The following is a 27,993-nucleotide window of genomic DNA, read 5'->3' as shown; positions in this document are numbered from 1 at the left end:
TACCGACTTGTAAGAAGCTACTTCCACCCACTTGGTGAAGTAATCACTGGCAACCAAAATGAATCTGTGTCCATTTGAAGCGGATGGCTCTATCGGACCGATGACATCCATGCCCCAAGCTACAAATGGCCAAGGTGAACTCATAACATTAAGTTCATGAGGTGACACTCGGATTAAATCACCATGTACTTGACATTTCTGCACAAACTTGCAGCAATCATTTTCCTTTGTCATTCAGAAATAACCGGCTCAAAGGATTTTTTCTTTCCAAAGTGAGCCCATTCATATGCGTTCCACAAATTCTAGCATGTATTTGTTCAATAAGTTCACAGCTTCAACAACATCAACACATCTTAGAAGACCCAAATCTGGAGTCCTCCTATAAAGGACTTCTCCACTTAGAAAGAAATTGAGAGCCATACGACGTATCGACTTCTTTTGGTTGGATGTTGCATCTTCCAAATAATTTTCGGACTCTAAATACTTCTTTATATTGAGATACCAAGGCAAACCGTCTTGTTCTACTTCAACATGGGAACAATGGATTGAATGTTCCTTCAATTCTATATCCAGAGGATCAATATAATTTGTATCCGGGTGCTTAATCATCGAAGCGATGGTGACAAGAGCATCAGCCAATCCATTTGTATTCTAGGACTATGTCTGAACCTTTGCACAACTTCTGTACTTACTGTACGTAAGGTATTATATTTGGGTTTTTCACATCCCATTCTCCATGAACCTGGTGAATCAAAAGATTTGAGTCTCCAATAACCAACAACTCGTAAACATTCATGTCGATGACCATTTTCAACCTAAGAATACAAGCTTCGTATTCAGCCATGTTGTTTGTGCAATTAAATCAGAGTTTAGCTTCCGTAGGATAATGCTGACCAGATTCTGTCACTAAGACTACTCCGATAACTTTTTTCTTGGTGATTTTTTGCTCCATCAAAGAATATTCTCCAAACTGGATATGCTTCAGAAATATCTTCACCCACAAATGACACTTCTTCATCGTGAAAATAAGTCTTAAGTGGTTCATACTCTTTATCAACGGGATTTTCTGCAAGATGATCAGCCAAAGCATGTGCCTTTATTGCCTTCTGAGTGACATACACGATATCAAACTCACTCAACTACATTTACCATTTAGCTAACTTTCCGGTCGACATCGCTTTCTGGAAAATAAACTTCAATGGATCCATTCTGGAAATAAGATATGTAGTATATGAAGACAAATAATGTCTCAACTTCTGGGCAAGCCAAGTCAAAGCACAACACGCTCTGTCCAACAGAGTGTATCGAGACTCGTATGGAGTAAACTTCTTTCTTATGTAAAAGATAACTTTTTCCTTATTTCCTGTGTCGTCAAGTTGACCGAGTACGCATCCAAATGCACTATCTGAGACAGACAAATACAGAAACAAAGGACTCCTTTCTTGCGGAGAAATCAATACCGGTGGATTTGACAAATAGTTCTTGATAGCGTTGAAAGCAATCTGACACTCTTCAGTCCACTTTGTCGGAGCGTCTTTCTTCAAAAGCTTGAAGATAGGTTCACACACCATGTTGATTGATTTATGAATCGACTGATGTAGTTTAACCTCCCTAAGAAACTCATCACTTCTTTTCTCGTCTTCGGCAGAGGTAACTCTTGAATTGGTTTAATCTTGGAAGGATAAAGCTCAATACCTCTTCTGCTGAGTATAAATCCCAACAACTTGCTGTCTAGAACTCCAAAAGCACATTTGGTGATATTTAACTTCAAGTTGTAACGACGCAAACGATCAAAGAACTTCCTTAGAAGTGTCAAGTGGTCCGAACTCTAGCGGTACTTGATTATGATATCATCTACATACACCTCGATCTCCTTATGAATCATATCATGAAATATGGTCGTCATAGCCCTCATTTATGTGGATCATTTTTGAGACCAAACGGCATCAAAATCTAATGATAACCTGCTTAACAATCTAGAAAGGATTGAATCTCGTGCTTAGCACAATTATAAATTAGAATATGAATGTTTGGCAATGGAAAATTATCCTTTGGGCTAGCTTTGTTGAGATCCCTGTAGTCGACGCAAATTCTGATTTTTCTATCCTTTTGGTGACTGAAACATCATTAGCCAACCCGGTTGGGTATTGAGTCACTTCTACCAGCTGAGACTCAATATATTTGGTTATCTTCTTTTAATTTTCAGACTCAACTCGGGCTTGAACTTCCAAAAATTTTGCTTCACCGAATCGAACCCCCAATTAATTGGCAGTTTATGAGATATAACATCGGAACTCAGCCCTTGCATGTCACCGACTTCTCAGACAAACACATCAATATATTCAGCAAGCAGATGAATTAGATCCTTCCTCTGGATTTCATACAAGTGAAAGATGATTTTGGCCTCTTTAACACGCTCTTGGTCTCCTAGACTTACAGTTTCAGTTTCCTCTTGATTCGGCTTATGCTGGTTTTCAAACTGTAGAAATTCTTCAGCAACATATTTTTGTGCTTCGATTTCCTCTTCGTATTCATCAACCTCGTCATCATCTTTCTCATTTTGTTTGTTCAGCTCGTGACATGACATGACATTGACAGGTTTAAAACTTATATTACTGAAACCATAAACAGACAAAGTTTAAAAAGAAAAGTATAACATATGAGTAAATAAACAAATTTTAAAATAAAAGAGGCTTTCATTCAAATTTGAGAAAAGGGTGCAAACTTTGGCCATGGCATAGGGCCATGTTGCCTTTTTAAACATCACGATGGAAAATTAAAAATTCAAACAGTTAAGAAAAATGCAAAATGGTGGGTGTTGGGCCTTTTCCGAACTACCATCGATTTAAATATGCATAAAATGATGCCCTTCTACCATGGATTTCGGGGGATCAGGATGGACGTGGAGGTCTAGTTCTACAGCATCTCTCTTGGCTCAACATCACGGAATCCTGTCAGCTCGACCTCTTCTTCAATGATAGCATCATTCTCTTCAAAAAGGCCACCGATTCCTTCTCCAGGGTCCTCCTGCTCGGCATATTCACAGACTGGAAAGGATTGATATAAATGAGGGATTGGCTTGGCCAATGCTTTATATTCTTCTTCTTTGTATTCTCATCATCATATGTGGGGACGTACCCTAATCCATACCATGCCCCCTCGACAGGAACTTGAATGGGCTTAACAATTCCTTGGGCATTCCTTCCCAATCCGAAAACTGGTTCAAATACACTTTGCAACATCACAGTAGCAATCATCTTATACACAGAAAGCATGAAAGGCTATGGGGACAAGTCTTCACCATTGGCCTTTACTAGCTCCACCGTGTAAAAATTAGTGCCTCGAGACACTTCATCGATAATCGGTGCATGTCTTCCATAATGACTACCTTCGCCATGAATTACTAGATCTTCATTCTTTTAAACGAGTTTCATCATCTGATGCAGGGTAGAAGACACAGTTCCAACCATGTGAATAAAAGTCCTTCCTGGAAGAAGTTTGTAGCTGGTTTCAATATCTATGACTTGAAACTGTGCGCTAAACTCGGCAGGGCCCAATTGGATAATCAGATTCACGGCTCCCAAGGTATCGCTTTGAACCCCATCGAAGGCTCTTACATTGATTTGATTTTGCTCAAGTTTTCCCAGGTCAAACTTCAATTGCCTTAGTGTTGAAAATAGGCAGATGTTCAGACAAGATCCATCATCTACTAAGACGGGATTGATAACCTTTTCACGACAGACGACAATGATATGCAGTTTCTTGTTGTGGGCCTTACCTTCAAAAGGCAGCTCATCGTCACAAAAGCTGATTCGATGGCCTCGAATAACCTGGTGGATCATAGTGTCCACGTTATCGCTGTTTGTGCCTATGGGTACATACATATCATCGAGAGCCTTCATCAAAGCCTGTCTGTGTGATTGAGAACTCATCAGCAGGGCCCATACAGAAATGTGGGCTGGAGTATTCCTTGAATGCTTGATAATAGAATAATATTTCTGCTGCATCCTTCTCTAGAATTCCTCTGCCTCAACCTCGCTTATTAGCCTTTTAGCTTAATCCTTTTTTTGACCTCTGAGATCAAGCTCCTCAAAAGTATAACATCTTTCGGATCGGGTCATACCTTGTGCAACAACAGTCTCAATCACAAATTTTGGCTTGATAGGAGTTTTTGATGGAACCAAGACAACAACGTTTGCGTGTGTCAAGATAACGAACTCTTTCTTCTCTTTGATGCTCAAAGAAGCTATATCCTTTTCCAACTCGTCATGAACGATTGGAGTTATCACTTTCATCCCACACCAATCATCGTCTGTTTCTATCATACTGATGTTGACGCCTCCATGATTCGGCAAAGGATTGGTATTGATAGTAGGTGTAGCTGGTTGGAGAGAAATAACTTCTTGGTCAATTAAATCCTAAATCTTGTGCTTGAGGCTGATACAGTCCTTAGTATCATGCCCAACACTGTTGGAATGATAAGCATATCTCTGATCTGGCCTATAGAATTTCTAATTGATATACTGGAATGATAAGCATATCTCTGATCTGGCCTATAGAATTTCTAATTGATATCCACAGGTTTAGGCCCCACTGGGTGGATATATCCGACCGCAGCCAGTTGCTCGTACAACTTTGCTCGGCTTTCTGCAAGCGCGGTGAAATTTCTCATAGGTTTCTTCTCGAACCGAGGTCGAGGGGGATCATAACTTCCTTGTGGTGGAAGTATCTGTTGATAACTTCGATTGTTCGAATGGGGAGCTTGATTTCTGGGATATGAGTTTGTCTGGTAGTTGGTATTGGAGCTTGGTAGTTCAGGTGGGGATTTTGATATAGTGGAGCTTGGACTTGATATACAGGAGGGGGTGCTCGGTAGCTCGACTGCAGGTTAGCACAATTGGGAGCAACACCCTGGTAGGGAGATGGAATTTGGTAGGTGGTGGATGATTTGTGTAAATGGGAGATGAATTTAGGCAATTCGGGGGTGGACTTTGGTATAGTGGAGCTTGGATGTTTGGATAAGTGGAGGTAGCATTCTGATAAATTGGAGGATTATTGGGATGACTAGCTTGCGTGTAGCAAACTTTGTTGGAATTTGGGGAAGGTCGAGAATGACCTTGGGAATATGAGGAGCTTCTGGGGGTTTTCCTTCCCCCATATGAAACAACAACAATTTCTTCTTTTTTCTTCTTCAACGTTCCTGATGATGTGGGTGATGCAGCTATACGAGATACTTTTCCCATTTTCAACCCATCTTCGATAGTCTCACCAACTTTGACTATCTCAAAATTTTTTTCTCATACGAGCAACATGATTCGATCATAATACTTGGGCTCTTGTACCCGCACGAACACTTCTACAATTTCCTTTTCTGACATAGGCAGTCTGACCCTTGCAACTTCCTTTCTCCACCTATAAACAATTTCTCTGTAGCTCTCAGTAGATTTCAGCTTCATCTCCTCTAAAGAATATCGATCAGGAATGACTTCGACGTTATATGCAAAACCGATCGATAAAATCCTTTGATAGAACGTTCCAGCTGGGTTATTGCCTGGTTTCATGCGAGGTGAACCATTTAAGAGCTTCTCCATACAGGCATCGGCTGAAGTGCAGCATCAATAGAGCTTCATCCCTACCAACTCCAATGAGCTGGTCGCAGTAGGCTCTCAAATAAGCTATAGGGTTCCCCACTCCTCCGAAAGTATCAAAATTTGGAATTCTGAACCTTTTTTGGAAGGTCCAAATTTGGATGAATACATAAATCTGCATGACTAAGCCCTGTGATGTCAGGGACGCATTGGAGCTCTTTCATGGATTTCTTGATTTTTATTTTATGTCCACCTTTGGCTCTTCAGTTGCCCTCCACTCCCTTTCCTGTTCCTCATAATGGTCTAGCTCAGAACCGTGCAGATCGTGCTCGACAGGTATAAGAATTTGGAAAGTGGTTATTTTAGGTAAGGGTGGAGCTACAGAGGGACTCTGGAATTTTGAGCGGTTTGATAATTCTATGATTAAGTCGGAGGATCGGTATTCTGATTTAAGTGGTGGTGGGGTGTTTGGGGATTGAAAGTATTTTGGTTTTGATTTTGCGGTGGTGGAGCGGTTTTATGGTGGGTATTTTGAGGATGGGGTGTCATTTGGGGGCTGTTGTTTTGAGGAGGAGGTGGAGTTTGGTAAAATCCGAAAGCATATAGGGGATTTTGGGTAGTCAGGTCTATAACCGACGAATTTTGAGTAGGAGTAGATGGATGATTCTGGGATGGATCCATATTTGAAGAAGGGAAGTAGTTTCGGGGTCTCCTATCAGTAGCGTTAGTAGGAAATCCTGGTGGAGGCAGATCCTATCTCTTTTGCATTTCTACCCTCATCTCTGCAATCTGTTGCATCAGCTGTAGAATCAACTCATTTTGTTCCTCTACGATAGGTTGAGCCACCACAACATCAGTAAGACTTACTTCTTCATTACTATCCCCCATAATTGTCTTTCCTTTGTCTAGGGAAGGAATGTGCAGGACCTTTCGATCTGGTGAAGTAAGGATGATCTGCCAACTTAATCAACACAGATTAGTTCAAAATAACTGACGAGGAAAACAACTCAAAGGCAGATTTGTCAAGTTTTGATTCAGAATACAAAACACATAATTCACACATAGAGTAGATAAACACACAAGTTGCTATGTTTGAGAAATATCTTCAACCCATGAGTAAGGACGGAGACTGATTTTTTAACAAGCAAGAGTTTGCTTGTTTTAAATTTGACACTGTTTCAGAAAGGCTAAATCATGTTGAGCTATGGTCTTCTGCAGATGTTCTTCGATGTTCATTGATCTGGTCTTCTCATTTCCTTGTAATATGAAAGGGGAAAAATGAAATTCTTTTAAAGATAGGGGCCGAGCCTGGGAAGGCTGTCTACGTATCTCACAAGGAGAATTCAGGCCTAATGTAGTTCGAGTACAAAAGGGAAATATTTTCATTCATTTATTCATTCGTTGGGATTACAAGGAAACGGAAAAACAATAAAGCTTTAAAGATAAACTAATGACTCCATCTCAGTCATTTTCTGCTCTTCGTCATCTTCAACTTAGCCACAGGGAACAGTCTCAACTTGAATCTTTCCCATGCCGATGTGGGATTCCAGGTCATGACGAAAGTCAAGATACTTTTCAATGTTGTGGTCTGTGGCATGATGATGATAGGGACAATGCTTTTGGATTTCATGCTGAAGAGAATATTGCATGTCCACATTCTTGTAGTAATGGGTACAGACGCCATTCTAAACCAAATTCGAGTAGATTTCCCTCATTGTTTTCTTGAAAGGAGTGAACGAGCAATGATAGAACTCGGTCATCTCTGTGATCGGTATGTGAAGATGCGGTTCATCACATGCTAGGATAACGTTGTCACCCCAAGTGTTCGGAGTACTATCCATGCTGAATAAATGGAGGACTATATTTTTAAACCCAACAAATTCCTCTGTTATGTGTCCTTTCTCCTTGGGATGACATTCACACGTCTTGCGGAGATCTCCTAATCCCGCTTGGGGGGATGCCTTATTAACGGGTCTTAGGAGGCCCTTAGGCCGATAGTGTTCAAAAATGAGAGCGCACGAAATGACCTCTATCTTTTCCCAGCCTTCGTGAGGATATGCCTCGAGAGAAATTTTGCTGTCTCCTTTTGCCAGACGTCCCTCGAAAGAAGGTGGGCGGGCAAGTAACTCCTCATAACTTTATTCACTGGTTTCCTCTTCGAGGCTCTCAAGAGGAAATAATTATTCATATAAACGCTTTCCGCGCTGCTTCTGCCTATCGATCCTCTCTTCTTCACTTGGTTTGGCTTGAATACCCTTTCCTTTGTCCATAACGGTGATTTTGCCTTTACTGAGACAATAGAGTAATTTTTAGGATTTTGGAGATGAGATTTTTCTTTTGAATGAGAAACTTAAGACTCAAAAAGTTTTGGTCGACATTTGTGATATTGACTTCTGTATATTTTGGAAATTTCTGGAAAAGAGTGAGTTTCCAATATCCTCATTCATAGCAACATACACATAAGCAGTTAAACACACATATATCGTGTCCTAATCATGCATGTGACCCTTTTTGCGAAGGGTACGCCTAGTGATATGAAGGATGTATTACGTCATTTAAATAAATTGTTTTATCCCATAAAATAAACTTCACTAAGAGTTATAGCATTCGTTACGTAATTTCAATCAAAACAGGGTACATTTCAGGGAGGGGGATATAATGTGAATACAGATAGAAAACAATCCCGCATAGGGGAGTTATAAGGTTGATGGCTTGGCTCTTCTTTTGTCCTTCTCTACTTCTTTGCAGATGATGCACTTGCTTGTGAACATGTACGACTCAGCGAACACAACGTTCGAAGAGATTGGTACGACTTGTAGAGTGTTCATCTGCTTGTCCAGGCTTGCGTCCAAACGCATTAGACAATCCCTATATCGGCTAGCTCTTGTGACGTCACAACTAAAACCCTCTGACTTTCTAACTCTCAGAATTGGTACTCTTGCTTCCTTTGCTGAAATTCTTGCTCCTTTTTCTGAAATTCTTACTCCCTTTGCTGAAATTCTTGCTCTCTTTGCTGAAATTCTTATTCCCTTCGGTACCATTCTCGCTAAAAATGGTATGCATGGATCTGAAGCCTTGTCTGTACGTATTCAATTTCTCAACCTGCGCGTGGTGTTAGGTTCACTACACTACACAGATCATTCTGCAACCATGTCTTGTACTCGTCGACATAGCCAACTTCATATTTGTTTTCAACCATACTCCATTTCATGTTGACACGTCCAACCCATTCCTGGAGGATGATCTTGGCTTAAGGAATTTTGCCTCTCCCACTGTAATCGATGACAAAAAAGCTAGCATCCCCTCGGATGGGTGTGATTTGTATTCTACAAAATTACTGCATCATCTTAGCTGGGTTGTAGGGTCGCAATCCTTTGTTGTCAATAAGGATTAAATATAGAAGTTTTTCCCCCTGTGTTGCTATCCTCTCGTACTTAACGTCTGGTAACATCCACTGTATATCTCCATCTCTCAGATTATAAAATACCCTTGCCTACGTATCCCTGGTGGTATGAATTGGGAATCTGCGGATGCTTAAATAGAATTCATAATTATCAAGGGAACCCGTCTGGCTCGGTTTCGCCAACTCTTGTGGATGGGCTCCGTCCCTTTTGCAGAGATGCTCAGTGATCCACCACTGAAGCAAAATGTTGCAGCATTGGAAAAATGGGAACCTATTTTTACACAAACTCAAAGATCGTTAAATGTCGGCCAAAATGACTTGGGCCAAGCTACAATATTTCTTTTCTTCTTGTTTCTTACTGACTCCTATAAAGATAACATCCACTACCATTAATACCCATGTGTCAATCTCTTTCCTTCATCCTGAGGGAACAACATCGTTCCTAAAAGCCATGCGGAGAACGCAATGACTTCAGTTTGTCTCCAAGTACTGTGATCATAGAATTCATTTGGAAATTGCGCGAAATAGCTATCGTGCCCCCATATTTTGAAGAATATCATTAGTGGTATACTCTGGGCATCCAACCAGTTTGACCTTACCAGCAACAACATGTCTCTCAATTCTACGGTAGTCGGCCTATCTGGTAGAAGAACTTGATGATCGGGACATCTTTTCCTCCTGCCACAAGTTCTGATAGATTCCAGAACATCTTTAATTTCTTCTAATGTCGGTGTTATTTCGACATCTCCAAATTGAAACACCATTCTTTCATTGTCCCAAAATCATCTTATTACATCAATAAACATGGGCAAAACCTTGAACTCTATTATCGAAGGTATGTGGCCCAAGTGAATCGAGATTTCTCTCTTTTGACAAGCATTGAGGTTATTCTACCATATGCGGAGAATGTCTGATGTTTTGATGACCATGTTGAAACAGAGGAATTGACTCGACATTTACCAAAACATATAACTTGTTACTTGCCACCCCCACGATATAACAAACAATTAAACACACAATACATCCTTTAGATTTAATCACACAAATATGATAGTCCTATCGAGCCGTGGGCTCTTTGGACTCAAGGCGGTCTTTCTAATGGGCCCAACACTTTTTGGATGTTGGGTCGTCTTAGGCCAACGCGCTACTTTTTGAATAGGGTTTCGCTCTATCTTAGTTTAATTAGGAAAAGGGCAGTATTTAGAGTAGAAAGGGTAATCCAAGCGGACTACTTGCGCTGGGACAATTAACGATCATTGACTATCAAGTAGCTGACTTCACTCATCACGGTGCCCCGAGAAAATTTTTAGCTAACGAATGATTGCAAACCCACATTATCGTCCTTTAAGTGGAAATGAAAATAATCGTCGTTTGACGGAAGATGTTATGCCATGAATGCAATAGTTGATATAAGGCGATAAATAAACAGATAAAAAATTAATTTCAGATAGCTAAACACGTTAGTTTTAAGGTAAGAATCCTCCAATATCCCTTGCAGAGTCGCCATTTCTGTTTTAAACCGAAAAGGTTTTAAAAAAAGTATTATTTAGTTTTTAAGGGTTTTTGACTTTTTGGGAGTCGCCACTTAATTTTTTAAGAAAAAATCAAGAAAAACTATTTCTTTGAAAAGACTTAACAAAAAATCGATTGAAACGTTAAAGGGGTTCGGGTATTCCTATTAACGTCTTAGGAAGGTTTGAAAGCACATAAGACGTCCGCTAACTTGCGCTTATCTGACAACTAATTCAGTTTGGCTAAAATGTTTAAATTAATTTATTTTGGGTATAATTATTTATAGTTGTTTGGAAATGAATACTTAGCTTTTTCTAAGTGAAAAGTGTAACTTGAAAAATTTATTTTTTAAAAACTATTTAAAGTTGCTTCAATTTTAAGTCGCTAAAACATTTATGGCGTTCTACGAGGATTTAAAGCTTTCTAACTTTAAACTACCGACATATAAAAACAAATAAATAAACGAAAGCGAGAGAGAGAGAGAGAGAGAGTTGTGTCCAAATCCGGGTTATCTGTCCACCTGGACCAGTATTCGGACCTGTGTTGCTTTGGGTTTTTAACCAATTTGTTTTATACATGTCCTAAACTAAACATACAATAAATATATATATATATATAGAAAATAAAGACAACAAGAGCTTAGGCCTAAAGATAACAAAATACAAATATGCAAAATATAAAAATGGGCCTTTGGACCCAACACAAAAGATAATAATGGGAGTTGATAATTTTAGAATTAGTGACACCTATTAATAGCGAGTAGCGACCCTATATTGCTCGTCCCTGTAGGTATACATTTTAGAGCGACTACATATGTCACCAACGAATATGAAGCTAAAGTAACAAAAAATGAAGTCGCCACAATAAATGTTGTTTCTTGTAGTCATATATATATATGCCACAATGCCTATTATATTATTTTAGGTCATTCTCATTATTTTGAGTCAAACTTCAACAAATCTTGTATGTGCATCTACAAGATTTTGGGAGATAAATACTACATAAAAGGTACGAGATGATCCCAAAGGCAAATACTACATAGAAGGTACGAGATGCCCCAATGGCACTTGATCTATCTTAATTCTCCTCTGGTTAATTAATTTCAACGAAAGATCTATCACACTATGGAGTAAACGATTTGATCAATGAATTTTCATTTTTTTGTTCAATGTCGAACGAATTCTCACCAATTAATCAACTCTAATCGAACTTATCAAATCCCAAAGGAATTTACAAATTTTAGTTAGGGTAAAATTTGTTCGCAATGAATCTTATATATGAAAAATAAATTTTCACCACAAAATAAATATGACAAAACAAGAATATTTGATTAATTAACAGTTTGAGCACAATTATATTCCTCTCTTAAATCTTCTGTAGGATAAATTGCTCCTAAACTGAATTTTATTTGATATCCATGTAATGAGGCTTTTGGGGATCAATTTTTTTTGAAGTATTTGGTTATCAAGAAGAGTCCACCCACATCTTGATATCTTTGTAAATATTTCATGATTTTATGATATTCTCAGAATCCTTCTCTAAGGGATATATTACCCTTTATATAGTGTAAGCTAGGAGTAGTTTTCAAGAATCCTAATTGAAATTTGACTCATCTAGTAGAGTCCCACACAATTTTGATGTCTACGAATGTTTAGTAGTTGTCTCATGAAGAAACTGATTTCTTTTTAAAATTTTTTATGGTCACATAGTTCACTAAACTCTCTTGTTGGCTAGAGTTTTATCTTTTAAGGTGTAACCAAGAAAATGATTTCTTTTTGGAAAAACCTTTATGGTCACATAGTTCATTGAACTCTCTTGTTGGCTGGAGTTTTATTGTTTGAGGTGTAATCAACGATTCTAGGAGAGGCCTTATGTGTATAAATGTATTGGTATCTTTGTTAAAGCTAGAACCAACAAATATCGCACAAACAACGGATCCAACAACATCTCCAAGCACATTTGGGAAGTAGTTTCAGCCTCTATACGAACGTTGACAATGTTGGAGTTAATGCATCAATGTTTATTCTTCTGAAATTGTCTCTTAATTTTCAAGAAGTCTTTTTAGAATTTCGTAATGCATGTATATACTAAATTGCGATACATGTATTAAGTTATTTGTGCAAGACCTAATTTAACATGATATCAGAGCAGGACCCTTCTCACCCGATGTTGGGGACCTCATAATAAAAATTGATCACACACCATATGCTAAGCACTGGGCGTTAGGTGGGGTGTTAAAAAATGACATTAGTCCAAAATCAATTATTAATGAGATGGGTGGACTCCCTTAAAAAGTTTGGGCAATCCTCCTTCCTTTGAGCTAACTTTGGGGTGTGAGTTAGACGTAAGATCTAATTTCACAAGGAACAATGGATTATGGGATAATGTAAAATTTGGTGGAGAATTGAACTTAATTGGTGATTCTGATAGTGATTGGGATGGAAGTATAGATGACATGAACAGTACTTCTTGTTATGCTTTCTTATTTGGATGAAGTATTTGTTCTTAGTTATCAAAAAAGCAAATTGTTGTTACTCAATTCACTACCGAAGTAGAATATCTTTCGGCAGCTAATTAGGGCTACTTCTTAATTTATTTGGCCTAGGAGAATATTTGAAGATATTGGTGAAAAACAAAATAGAGTTATTGTTCTGTATTGTCATAACAAATCAGCAATTGCAATTGCCAAGAATCCAACCATGAAAGATCAAAGCATATTTCTATCAAGTATCATTTTATCCGAACAACACAAGAGAAAGGCGAAATTCAGCTGCATTATTGTCAGACAGGAGAAATTATTGACATCTTAACCAAAGCACTCGGTAGACAAAATTTTTGCTATCTTCAAAAATGCATTGGAGTTATCAAGCAAATGCATTAAGGGTTTTGTTGGAATTAACGAATCAATGTTTAGTCTTCTAAAATTGTCTCTTACTTTTTCAAAAAGTCTTTTTAGAATTTCGTAGTACATGTATCTAGTAAATTGTGATATATTTATTAAGTTATTTTTGCAAGACCAAATTTAACAGACAGAAGATCCAATTTCTGAAAAATTCTCGACAGTGCAACATATCTTTCTTTGGCGAGCCATGAAGAAGGTGCTTTGTAGGCCAGCCTTAACCGCAGATTGAGCATATAATTCATTGTTTTAAGAAGCAGAACTCAAATTAGTAATTAGTCCTGGAGTCAATTCAGATATTTGAAATAGATATGTGTTGTAACAACATACATAATCTAGAACTGCATCTCAAAGAATCCCTAACATTGATATCATCATGGAATCTCAGGTAGCATGTATAATCGTTGAGTTAGTACTTCAACAAGCAGTGAAGGATGATAGAACTTGTAAGTAGTAGGATTTCAAAGTACCAGACATTAACTAGATGCCCAACATTCACATGGAAGTACCTTGACATAGGCGCATCAAAAAAATCAATGTGCAACCCCAAGCCATTTCATAAATGATAAAGTCCCTACTTTCCCGCATAGTTGAGGTAGGCACTTATTAGTGACTCAACCATATCATCTTCTCTCTTACATTTTTAATTGTTTGCCTTCCCTACGAACATTTTTTCATTGAAGGCATCTGGAACACTTCATAAAAAGTTTAGAACATAAGATTTGTCATTATAAATGATTCATGCTTTAAGATCGAATCGTTCATTAAAGATATTTTTTTAGAACATCTAAGACTGGGCAACGAACCAGAACGAGACCACTGAAAGGAAGCGAACCGGTATCGAATTGGAACGGAATGAGTTGATCGGTTCGTTGATCGGTACCGGGATGAACCAGACCAGAATTGCCAGGATAGATAATCAGTTTTATCCCATCCTAGTATATACCGGGATGGAACCAGAACAAACCGGAATGGGATAAAACGCATGACACATCTAGTTATTTCAAAAATGATTTTTTCAATTACGAATATGAATATTTTTTAATTTTTCTAAGTTTAAATAAATAGTTTTTAAATTTATAATGTAATTTTTATACTTATATTTATTTTAAAGATATTTTTTAAAACTTTTTACTTATTAAGTTTGCAAGTTTAGTCTAATTAAGTATTCAAGATTTAAATCTTTTGAAGTTTATAAGTTATTACTAATTATTTATTAATATGTTATAGTTTATAAGTTATATTTATCACTTGTAATTGAAATAAATTTAAATTTAAATTTAAAAAAATTAAATTAAATAATATAAAATAATTACACAAATTTTAAAAATATCAATTTAATCTATTTAAATTTGCACTAAAAATTACAATTTCAATTTAATACTAATGTAATACTAATAGGGGGGTAGTTGGGTTACTTGAATAGTATTTATTATTTAATATAAAATATAAGTTATAATTCATAAATATATATAATATAAATTAAATAATATTTATATTTAACTGGAACCGGAATAAACCGGTAGCGGTACACCGATACCAAACCTCGGTTCCGTTCCGTATCCCGATTCAAGATGTCCCTTTTCGTCCTGTAGGCAACCAAACCGGGATGAACTGGAACGAACCAAAATGATACCAGACCGATACCGGTACATCCTGTTCCATTGCCCAGCCTTAAGCACATGAAAACTTGCATAGTGTAACATTGGAAATGATTTTATTTTCTTAAATCTAAGAAAACCCTCGTTCTGGCTTTCATGTCTTAAATAGTTGTATACTGACATCACTTTTGAGAAAACAGTCTCCAAGTTTTTGAAGTGATTCCAAACTAAACTTCTAAATGCATTTCATTGTTGTCATTACTTCCAAAATTTTACCAGTTGGAATACAATGTTTTAGCTTGCAATGATTCAAAAGGCATTCTTTTCAAGTTTATTCAGCAGAATGCCTCCCTATAAATTCTAAAGGTTCTAGAATGACAGATAGTTATTGGAGAAAGATTGTTGACGTCGAGAATCATATGAATTCTAAGGTATACACGTATAGCTGTGAATCTGTTCTGGCAGAGTATGGGGATTCACTACCATATGTGTATACCTTCGAATTCATAAGATTCTTGAGGTCAACAATCTTTCGCCAATAACTATATATCGAGCTAGAACCATTAGACTTTATAGAGGAAGCATTCATGCCGAATAAACTTTAAAAGAATGCTTTTGAATCACAACAATCTGAATCTTTGTATGCCAACCGCTAGGATTTTGAAACTAATATGACAACAAAGAATGCCTCCAGAAGTTTCATGTGGAATCACTTGAGCAGCTTGGAGACTCTTTTCTCAGATATTCTATTAGTATACAACCGTGTAAGACTTATGAAAATCATCATGAGGGTATTCTCAACATTAAGAAAAATAAAATCATTTGCAGTGCTGCATTGTTCAAGCCTGGATGTGCTCGTAAAATTTTGAGATTTATCCGTAATGAACCATTTGATCTTAAAGTGGGGCTCATTTCCAGTGATAAGTGTCAAGTTTACAACTTTGGCAAAGAGTACTTGATGCTTTAAGAAGAAATGTGCAGAGGGGTAAAGTAGTAGATTAGAAGCAAAAGAGTAGTTGATGTGGTTGAGGCACTAATAGGTGCCTACCCCAACTCAGGTGGGCAAAGTAGTAGCTTTATCATTAAAGAAATGTATTGGTATGAACATTGATTTTATTGATGAACCTATGTTAAGACACTTTATCGTTAATGCTGAGAAGCTAGTCAATGTACGATACTTGGAAATCATTGCTACATGCAAGTTTTACGACCCTTCACTTCTTGTTAAAGCGCTAACTCATTGATCTTACCTGCTACCTGTTATTCCACTATGATATTAGCACTTGGAAATACTTGGAGATGTATTACTAGATTATGTTGTTACAACACATTTTTTAAATATTCGAGACTAATTCCAAGACTAACTACTTATTTGAGGTCTACTTTTATAAATAATAGATGTTATGCTTAATCTGTAGTTATGTCTAGCATGCATGAGCACATTGTTCATGCCTCTCCAGATCTGCAAAGGCAGATATGTTGTACTGAGGATTTTGAGAAATTGGATCTCGTGTCCACATTTGGATGCGTGAGTGAAACTACTTCACCAAATGTGCTTCGAGATGTTCTTCAGTCCCTTTCTAGAGTGTGATCTTTTTTGATACTAGCTTCTATAAAGATATTATTATAAGCATAAGACCTCTTCTGCAATAGTCTATCAAACAATAAAACTCTATCCAACAAGAAAATTAAGTGAACTATGTGACCCAAAAAAATATCATGGGACAATAATTTTACATTTGATATATCAAATTTATGTGACACTCGACAAGATGTATCCAATTTCATTTAAGGTTCTTGGAGACTGCTTAACCTAAACTCAAACTCACACTTATATAAACTGTAATATATTTCCTTGAATAGACTCTCTAAAATTTCATACATTCATAAAATATACATAAAGTGATGAAGATATGGGTAAAATCTTCTTGGCAACCAAATATTTTAACAAGATTCATAAAATCCTTTCATAGAGATCAAATAAATCGGAAGAAGGTCCACATAGTTTGATCACACTAACAACCCTTGAAGCACAGAGAAATCTTAAGAGAGAGGAATCAAGGGATAAACATATTTGTATTCACAATCATAATGAATAAAATTATTGTTTTTATTTACTATCTGATTGCAATATATTTTTTGTATTTGAGAAAATATATTCCAAATAAATTGGCACGTCCGGTGTGACCTAATTTACGCTTCATCACCTCTCTCACAAATCAATTGCAAATATGAAGCAACAAACGACAAAGACTGAAACTCCATTTTTATAGGTACTTCAAATCTATCTTTGAGTTTATAAGGTTTACACTCTGACAAGTTTTGAAGTAGAGGGCCTTTATAGACACAAAAATTTGTGGAGCTCTATGAGATGAGACACCTACTCAAGAAAAGTATGACAATTTGGAAAGTCACCATTAATGGGAATATCCACTTGAACAAGCTCAACAAGTTTGTAGCTTAGGACAAATATAAACTGGGTTTCAATATCACTGCTGCCAATGTACGCAAATCATATTCATTGAAATTACCAAAATTCTAGTATAAAATGTCTCAACATTTAATAGATTGCCCAGATAATTTAATATACAAAAAAGATTATTAGTTTTTTTAATATATGTATATTCTATGGATCACTGCGGTCAACGGCAAGTGACACTTTACATTAGGTATCTAGACAATAATAACTCATGCACACCCACTGTGACACACAATGCTAACAAGTTTTCTTTAATGTCCTATATTTTTACATAAGCTATAGGTGATCCAAGCCAAGTGACACTTTGCATTCGGTATGTGGATAATAATAACTCATGCATACACAATGTTTTACCCAATGCTAAGTAAGTAAATACCAAATAAAGCAAAATTTAGGTAAATACCAAAGCTTGCAATATATTGGTCGTGTAAATTCTAAGCTATTTGGGGTCAATTTTCTTTATTTTTTTTGATTTGGGCGAATGGATATAAGATGACATGCACAAGTTATACTTTAAATACCCATACTACCTTGATGTAATTATAAAATTATGAAGACATAATAACTTTAAGGATGGGAGGTTCACCAAAAGTCAATTATTACCTACCTAGAACATTAGGGTTAATGGAACATAATAAAAAGTCAATTCAATATATTCTTCTCTAGTGGGAAATTCCTTTTGCATCAGAAATATAATTTTTAGAATTCAATCAAAACATTACCTGGTCGTCAAGGAAGTAGTTGAGGAATATGAGGTATCAAGTATAATTTTCAGCGGTTGAAAAATCTAAGTGATCTCTTTTATATATGCCTTGAAGGATAGACTTACGTAATACAATAATCAAGTAAAAGACATATATGGTTTAGACATAGAAAGGAAGACATAGAAGTGAACCACAATCAAGAAAATAAAATGTTATATACTATTATGAAACATAAAGAAAGACATGATTTGGGATTAAAAAAGGACGGTCTGGCAACTAAAAGACATTTAATTACTAGAATAAAATCTAAGGGTGAAAAAAAATTAAACTCATAGAAGCAAAGACTTACATAAGTAATCAAGAGGGTTCAATTGGAAAGATATGAGGGTTTCTTTAAACTCACAAAGAAGCATAAACATCAAATGTTTATCACCTAAAATAAACCCTAGTTTCTACTATTTATAATAGTAGATAAACAAACCTAAGCTAGTTACAATAATACACTTGAGCTAAAATCAAGAAAAGTCTAGCATATTAATTATTCAAAATTTAGGAACATTATCCCGAATGAGCTCAACACACTTTGTACCTTAGGACATGCTTAAATTGGATTTCAATATCATTGCTGTCAATGTATGCAAGTCGTACTCATTCTTATTACCAAAGTTCTAGTATTAAATAATGTCTCAACATTTAATAGGTCGTCCAAATAATTTAATACAGATAAATGATATATTAATTTCCTTTTATGTCCTATATTTTATATAGGCTATGTGTCACTGTTGTCCAAGCGAATTTTGTATTAGCTATTTGAACAATAACAACTCCTGCACATATAGTGCTAATAAGTTTTCTCTTATATCCTATATTTTTACATTAGCTATGCGTCACTATGGTCCAAGAGAAGGGATATTTTGCATTAGATATCTGGACAATAATAACTCCTGCACAGCATTGCAACACCCAATGCTAAGTACTTCAATACCAAAGTAAGAAAAATTTAAGTGATAAAAGTTATCAGTATATTGATCATACCAGTATAAAAGGTTTACATTATTAGGCATTATGTAAAAATTATGATAAAGGAATTTGTCAAAATAATATTGATATAAACAAGAACTACGTGTCAATCTAAGCTAGTTGGGATGGATTCTCTTGGTTTTTTGGATGAGGCCGCGGAGGAATGGAAGTATAGGTGACATGTATATGTTATACTTCAAATCCCATACTACCTTGACCTACTAATTGGATTATGAAGACATAAAGAACTTCAGATATTAGAGGTGCACCAAAATTGACTTAATACTTATATAGAGTAGTAGGGCATGAAACATAATAAAAAGGCAATACAATATATTATTCATTAGAGGAAAATTCCTTTTGCATCAAAAATATAATTTTTTTAGCATACAATAAAAACATTACCTTGTCAGAAGTTATTACAATTTCTAGCGGTGGCAAAAAAATCTTGGTGATTTCTTTTGTTTATGGCTTGAAGGATAGACTTACCTAGTACCACAATCAAGCAAGCAAGATATATGGTTTAGAAATAGAAAGAAAGAGGGAAAAAAACCAATGGATGTAATTCTGGTTGCAAGAAGAATAAAGTGAACTACAATAAAAAAACAAAATATATTATCAAGAAGTAGAAAAAAAGACAAAGATTTAGAAGAAAAAAAGGACGATCTAGCAACTAAATTACATTTGATTACTAGAATAAACTCTAAGGGTGAAAATAAATTGAACTCATACAGGTGAAGACATAAAAAAAGGGTTCAATTGAACAGATATGAGGGTTTCCCCAAACTCACAAAGAAGCCTAAACAACAAATGTTTATTAAAAAATCAACCCCTAAAATAAAACCTGATTTATACTATTTATAATAGTAGACTAGTCCTGTACACATGCGTTGCACGTGTGTCTCATGTTAGTCCATGTTGACTCATTTGAATATATATATATCTCTGTGTGTGTGACCTAAAAATTTTTTTAGCAAGTTAAGTTAGGCTTGCACAATATTTAGAGAGTCTACTGTTTGTATTTTAAAGAATAAATATGTGGTACAGATGCAACAAATATTAAAATATATATTTTATATTTAATATAATATTTATCACGATTATGTTTATATTTAATTTGTCTTTCACAAAATTATAATATTAATATGTAATAAAATGAGTATTGCTTTTGAAGGCCCTCAATATGATGATGGATTGCTAGAAATTTGATATTAGAGAATGATATATATACATGTGCATATAAGAATAAACTCTTCTTATCTATAGCAAGTTTATAAGTGGTTAGATATCTGAAATGTGATTTCTCGTATACTGAAATATAAGATAATTCCTCATTTTAAATTGTAACCCCCTTGTTCACTTCACAAAATTAAATCGTTAATGAGTGACACCCATTCAATATTTATGATGTCATAATGATCCAACACTTGAAAGCGGTAAAAGTTATTTAAAACTCTCATCTCAGGTTGCAGATTTGTTAATTTGGAGAATCATAGTTAAAGGATGAATTTTAAGAAATTTTTAGACTAATTTAATTTTTAATTATATTTCTATTTTATAAAGTTTGTATTGAACTACTAATAGATGTTAAAATTGAAACATGATTATCGTGTTAGATTTTTTAAGAACTATGTTTAATCAAATAAAATAATTAAAAAATTCTTTATAATGAGATTTAAGAATAATAGAAAATTTCAAATTGCACTTGAAAAAATCCTTTCTCAATCATGAATACGAGCTTACTATTTAAATCACGAAATACGATTTCTCATTGCCTATTTAATAATTGATTTCTCAAATAGAAACTAAAACACATTATACAATCTACAAGCTATAATTTTCGTTAAAATGAAAATTGTTAAACCAAAAATAATATAACATGCAACCAAAGCTAAACAAATTTATTAACATTGCATCAAACGGTTAGTTAGATATGATTTACACTCCTAGCGGTATATTGTGTTAACTGTTGCCTATATATACATACATACATACATACATATATATATATATATATATATATATATATATTAGATCAAAACATCTTCAATTAAAAACTTCGATTGCAATATTGATCTCATGACATGTTAAAAACAACAGGAAAAATATAATATTTAATATGATAACAATGAATTTTTTTAAATAAGAATAATTATACATAAAAAAACAACAACTTCTCTAAAGCATAAATATAATATGGAAATTAAAATTGATTTGAACCTCCGGGAAGACTTGAACATCCCTTCTCTCGTTGTAAACTCCATTAGAGGATCTAACAATTTGTACATATTTCCTTTCTGTAAATAACAAATGAAGATGAGAAGAATTAGTAATCAGTGTTATGAACGGAAGCTAAAAGTGATTTAACTATACACTAAAGGATAAAAACAATACAAATATAGACATTTTTTTTAATTTCTTCCAAACTGTACCTAAATATATTCGAAGTGTATAGATTGTTGTGTCAAATACCACAATTTATAGGATACCATTCAGTAAAATCAAAAGGTCTCATAATTATGCCATCAACTTCTTGAGTGTGGGAAGATTATGAAGGTGTGAATATTAATGATGAGATAGTGGAGGTGTGGTATTAACACACATTATGACAAAATTACACCTAAAATTGATCAGATAGAGAAATGAAAAGTTTCTCTAATACCTTTTCGTAATAACTTTATAATTAATTATTGTTACAACTATTCATTCTCCTACTTTATTTTAACAATAAGTGAATCAAGTTAATTAGAAATTTAAGCATATTTAATATTTAATTAATTAGATATTTTATAATATTTTAATTTAGTATAAGGATAAAATGATAATTCAACTTTTCAACTTGAGGCTTCCCACTTTTAATAATATATGATAAACTAACCTAAGCTAGTTACAATAATACCCTTTAGCTAAAACAAAGGAATGTCTAGTATATTAATTATTTAAAATGTAGTCATATCTTGCTTAAATTTCCATTTTATTATATTATAGACCACCAATGATTCATTCATTAATCTTCTATGATATCCAAATTACTTCGAATCGAAATTATGGTCTTCATATCCATGATACTAGTTCATATTCCATCATGATATGTGTAGGACACCACAACATGAATATAGTCTTACATATTTTAATTTTTAATCTCAAATCACTAAATATACATTAGTAATGTGTAATGGCTACATGTGTGATTTGGAATAGAGTAGTTAACATCTTCTAGGTAAGAAATTTAAGAGTTTCCTTTGATTTTATTATAGCAAATTTTTAAACTCGAAAGAAAATTTAAAATTATAGAATAATTTTATCCAAGAAAAAAACACTTTCACCTGGAGAAACAACAAAAGTTAGAATGGTGATGAAAAAAAGAACGGAAAATATAGGTGTTACATTACCTTGGTTTAGTGACACATCTTGTGTTAGATGAAAAGAGATGATAACATTGGATTAGAGATCTGGTACAACCCACAAGAGAACGAGGAGTAGAGTAACATTCAGCTGTGAGGAAGGAGGAACCACACTGAGAAGAAAAGAAGGTGAGATTAATGAAAGTGGGCTTTACCCTAATAATATTAGAAATAGATTGTTTTGAATGTTTTATTTTGGGCTTGGGCCAAAGTTTTATTTTCATTTTTTGTTAATTAATAAAATGGCCTATACGACCAAAAAGTATTCTTTTTAAAAAAAGTATATGGGGTAATGTAGCAAGTATCAGAAAATGGTAAAGAAATGTCAATCATACAATATTTTCAAAACAGTTAAAATATGAAATTATCAAGATTTTCAGGAGTTCCTCATATGTAAATACTTTCATCCCCCTTTCGCAACTACTTACATTCGGATTGTGTAGGAAACTAATCAATCAATTTTTATGTATTGTAGATATGATAGTATGTGAGATGTATTGATCACCAAAGATGAAGCAATCTTGAAGAGTTTTCTTGCTCCTCCAAAAATTTGAGAACAATATGAATCGAATCTCTTGATTCTCTCAATGAACTTCATTCACAGTGACCAAGGATGATTTACTTTATAGATATAAAAATCTTATAAGAATTGATGCCCCCTAACCATTAAACATCTATAGTCGAGGAATCTGGTAAACATTGAAACCCGTCTAATGTTCAAGTATTTATGTCATAGACTTAAAGATAGAAATCCCTCCCTTTGGTTTTAATCTTTTTGCATGAAGAATGCGTGAACATATAAAAATACATGAGGATGATAGATCGATGTCAAGTCTTCTACTTATCGATTATACCTTCAACCTTTTTTGTAGCTATGAAAAAAATTACGCACATCAAATTAGGAGGCCACAATATTATCATCTTGAGAAAAATGGTCCACATTCTCTTTCATTATTATCTACAAGGAATATAGCAAATTCTTACCTTACCTACACTTCCATCTTGAATATTGACGTATCTTACTTTCTATAGGCAAGACTATTTAAGTAAGAAAATTGTATTGCAGGTGTAGAGGAATGAGTCTTTCATGGAGATGAAGTAAATTTCGAAGAATTTACTATTTTGTATGGTCAAAGTGATTTCACAATATTTTTTTAAAAATAAATATTGGTGCATAAAAATATAGCTCAGATGCTTCCTCATAAATATACAGGCAACATATAGGGGTAGCTCGAGAAATAAAAACCTGCAATTGACTGAGGACAAAAAATGGGAGCAAAAAGGAAGAATTCCTATAATTTTCTTGATTTTTATTTAAACTTTATTATATTACCAACATGTATGGACTATAATTTTTATTAGATCATTAAGAATTCTAACTTCCAACCATGAAATAAATATATTAAAAGATAAAAACTATGAAAAAGTATAAGAGATGTTTAAATATTATATCAAAGTAAGTATTTTTAAGAATAAAATAAAATTTTAAAATTATATATAAAATGTCATGTTGGTTTTTTTGAGTTGAAACCAAAACCAACCCAAATATAGTCGGATTTTTTTCTAACACCAAACCAAAACAAACCAAACCACTAGTCGGGTTTTTTTCGATTTGACTCGATTTGCGGTTTGGTTCAGCTTTCAGTTTGGTTTTTCACAACCCTAGGTGAAACATTCAACATGAATTCCTCACCCTCCATAAACTCTAAATTCCTACCTTTTGATCTGCATATTCCTTCTGCATGCTCTAAGCTGCTAGAAGCTTCACTTGAATGTATTTCACTTTCTCTAACGATTCACTCGGAATATTAGTACCCCAAGGTCTCACCCTAAATGCATCAATCCAACCAATGAGAGACCTACATCTCGTCCCATATAATGCGTCAAATATGGCAATAGCAATACTCGAGTGATAACTTATGTTGTACAAAAACTCTGCCAAGGGTAAAATCTGGTCATTATGAACAACAAAATCTATCACGCACGCGCGAAATATATCCTATAACACTTGAATTGTTTGCTCAGATCCATCGGTCAAAGGGTGAAATGCAATGATAATATCCAATCTCGTACCTAATTCACCCTGCAAGGTTCTCCAAAAGTTAAAAGTAAATTGTGTACCACTATCTGATATGATGGAGATCGGAACTCCATGCAATTGAACAATCTTGCTGATATAGAGTTTGGCAAACTTCTCTACATTATAAGTCACCTTGAATAGAATGAAGTAGTAGACTTAGTTAATCTGTCAACAATGACCCAAATGTAAGACCAACCACAAAATCCGTTGCAATTCTTTCCTACTCCCATTCTGGAATGGACATTCCCTGAACTTTACCTCTAGGATTCTAAAGCTCGTATCTTACCTAGTAACAATTTGGGCATTGGGCAACAAAATCAACAATGTACACTTCATTCTACTCCACCAATAATTTTGTTCCAGATCACGATACATCTTGCCTGCACTAGGATGTATAGAATAACTCAAACTAAGAGAATTTTCAAGGATGGTATGAGTCAAATCATCAACAAGAGGCACAAAGACCCGCCCGCTTAATTCTCAAAATGCCTTCCTCATCCATCACAACAACTTTAGCCTCTCCTCGCAATACTATGTCTTGAATTCGGCTCAACTTCTCATCATCAAATTGTTTCCTTTAAGCTTGTCAAGAAAAGATCTTGTCTCCACACAAACCAAGAATCCTCCTTTCTCAATTACTTCCAATCTCATAAAGTCATTAGGTAGCGGGTAAACCTCTCTAGCCTATGGGTGTCTATAAACCTATAAGTGGGCTAAAATCCCCATGCTCCCACCTTTTCTACTTAGGGAATCAACCACAATATTATCTTTTCTTGGGTGATACAAAATAGTAATGTCATATTCTGTTAATAATTCCATCCACCTCCTTTGCCTGAAATTCAAGTCCTTATGAGTGAACACATATTGTAATCTTAGATGATCTTTATATAATTCTCACCTGAGCCATGACTCCATTGCTTTAATGTATATACAACTGCAACCAACTCTGAATCATGGGTCAGATAGTTATATTTGTGCACTTTCAGTTGTCTTGAAGCATAATCAATTATATTTCTCTCTTACATTAGCACTGTACCTAATCAAGAATAAGATGCATCAAAATAAACAATGAAATTCTTACCTTCCACAGGCAAGACAAGAATTGGTGCAGTAGTCAACAATGTCTTGAGTTTCAAGAATCTCTCTTCATACTCATCCGACCGTACAAAGGGAACATAATGCTTTGTAAATTTTGTGAGTTAGGAAGCAATGAAATAAAATACCTTAAAGAACCAACTGTAGTAGCTAGATAAATCAACAAAGCTCCTTACCTCTAAAACATTAGTAGGCCTTACCCAACTCATCACTGCTTCAATTTAGTGGGATCCACCATCACTCCATCCCTAGAAACCACATGCCCCCGAGAAGGACACTGAATCGATCCAAAACTCACACTTGGAGAATTTGACATAAAGTCTTTTCTCCCTTAACAACCTCAATACGATTCCCAAATGCTCATCATGTTATTTCATGCTCTTGGAGTAGATCAGTATATCATCAATAAATACAATAACAAAGTGATCCAAGTATGGCTTAAAAGTTCCATTCACCAGGCTCATGAAAGCAGTACGGGCATTTGTTAGCCCTAAAGACATCACTAAGAACTCATAATGTCCTCACCTTGTACGAAAAGTAGTCTTTGGCACATTTGTTGCTCATACTTTTAATTGATGATAACCGTACCTCAAATCAATGTTTAAGAACCCACAAACACCTCGTAACTGATCAAACCAGTAATTAAGAATTGGGTACTTTTTCTTAATAGTCACCTTATTCAACTTCCCGTAGTCTATGCACATTTGAAAACTAACATCCTTTTTCTTCACAAATAGAACTAGATAACCCCAATGAGAGGCAGTCGGTCTAATAAAACCTTTACCAAAGAACTCCTGAAGTTGGGCCTTGAACTCTCTCAACTCAGCTGAGGCCATTCAATAAGAGGAATGGAAATGGGGCGAGTCCATGGCTTTAGTTCAATAAAAAAATCAATATTCCTATAAATTGGCATACCAGGTAGGTATACATGAATAAATCCATAAACTCATGAAATCTCAAAACAGACTTGATAGAAGACACTTTGAAAGTGTCCTCCCTTAGATGTTCCAAGAAAGCTGAACAATCACGACCGGAGAACACCCCTTAGACATGACCGGCGTCTTCGTCCTCGAAGAGGACTTAGACTAGACCTTAGCATTCAACATTACATATCATAAGTAAAAAATGCGGAAACTTTAAAACTATTTCATTGTGAGGTATGCATAGACCTCTCATGTATCATATGTGGAGTTTACATAGACTCCTTGCTTGATGAAGCTTACATAATCTACTCATTTACACAACATAACCAATACATAGGAAATAGTCTAATAACATTGTCTCATATTAAACCATCTATAGAGTATTACAACATTTGGGCATAGCCCATACTTCAATACAAAGAGCCACATATAGGCTTACATTAATAGTCTCAAATGATAGAAAGAACCACAAGCAAAATCATAGCTAGAGTAAAAGTATGGCAACATCCCTGAACTTGAGGACCTACCAATAACTTGGGAGAAAACTCCAAGTCTTCTCACAAAGTGGTCTAGAATCTCTTCAATGACCGGAACTTACAATGTTTGGGAAAAGGAAGGAAATATGGGTTAGTACAAACTACATGTACTAAGTATGGTTCCTATGCATAAAATTATCAATGCATGAGAAAGTACCCATTTAGTCAAAATCATGCTTAACATCAAATAACTCCACATACACATATATGGAACATCATAAGATAACCCAACATATAAGCAACTTAAGCAATACTTGTGCAATGCCAAGAATAGTACCCCATAACCCTATCCAAGCTAAGTATCATAATGACCCACGTACTTCACGCATGCAACATAGATTCATATTTAATTATAACATACTTGATTCATAATATAACATATGTCTTGACATACTTATCATGTATCAACTTAATCATAGAAGAACACTAGTAAGATTATCCATTAGGATCCCACCTATGCAATCTATAAGAGAAGTCCCATACCCTCCCTGAGACTATGAAGTACCCTTAAGACAACCCTTAATAATAGTTCGCATACTTAACTTGTTCAGTTACTTTTACTTTAGGGAAATAAGTACCATAACTGACATTAGAGCATGTGAGATACATGGAATCCGGTGTTCTCCACCCATATAGAAAAGAGAGGGTTAACACTTGCCTAGGTGTAATCAATAATACGTATCTATATAGATGTATCCACTAAGCTATAGTCCTATGCGGGCACATACTTAAAGATTAAGGAGATTGCT

General features: G+C 35.0%; 1 protein-coding gene and 1 pseudogene across 1 annotated transcript; one reads left to right on the top strand and one right to left on the bottom strand.

The window, feature by feature from the left end:
* Positions 1 to 282: 282 nt before the first annotated feature.
* LOC138341363 (uncharacterized) lies at positions 283 to 1,571 on the bottom strand. The gene is made up of 4 exons (XM_069293082.1): positions 1,350 to 1,571; positions 895 to 1,106; positions 698 to 815; positions 283 to 600 (listed from the first exon to the last, which is right to left on the bottom strand). The coding sequence occupies exons 1-4, from the start codon at positions 1,569 to 1,571 to the stop codon at positions 283 to 285; spliced, it is 870 nt and encodes a 289-aa protein (XP_069149183.1).
* A 14,041-nt stretch (positions 1,572 to 15,612) lies between these two features.
* On the top strand, positions 15,613 to 16,594 carry LOC101262551 (endoribonuclease Dicer homolog 2-like; annotated as a pseudogene).
* Positions 16,595 to 27,993: the final 11,399 nt, after the last annotated feature.

Source organism: Solanum lycopersicum, chromosome 1 (assembly GCF_036512215.1).
Source record: "Solanum lycopersicum chromosome 1, SLM_r2.1".
NCBI classification, from domain to species: Eukaryota; Viridiplantae; Streptophyta; class Magnoliopsida; order Solanales; family Solanaceae; genus Solanum; species Solanum lycopersicum.
This window is presented reverse-complemented; position numbering and strand designations above follow the sequence as displayed.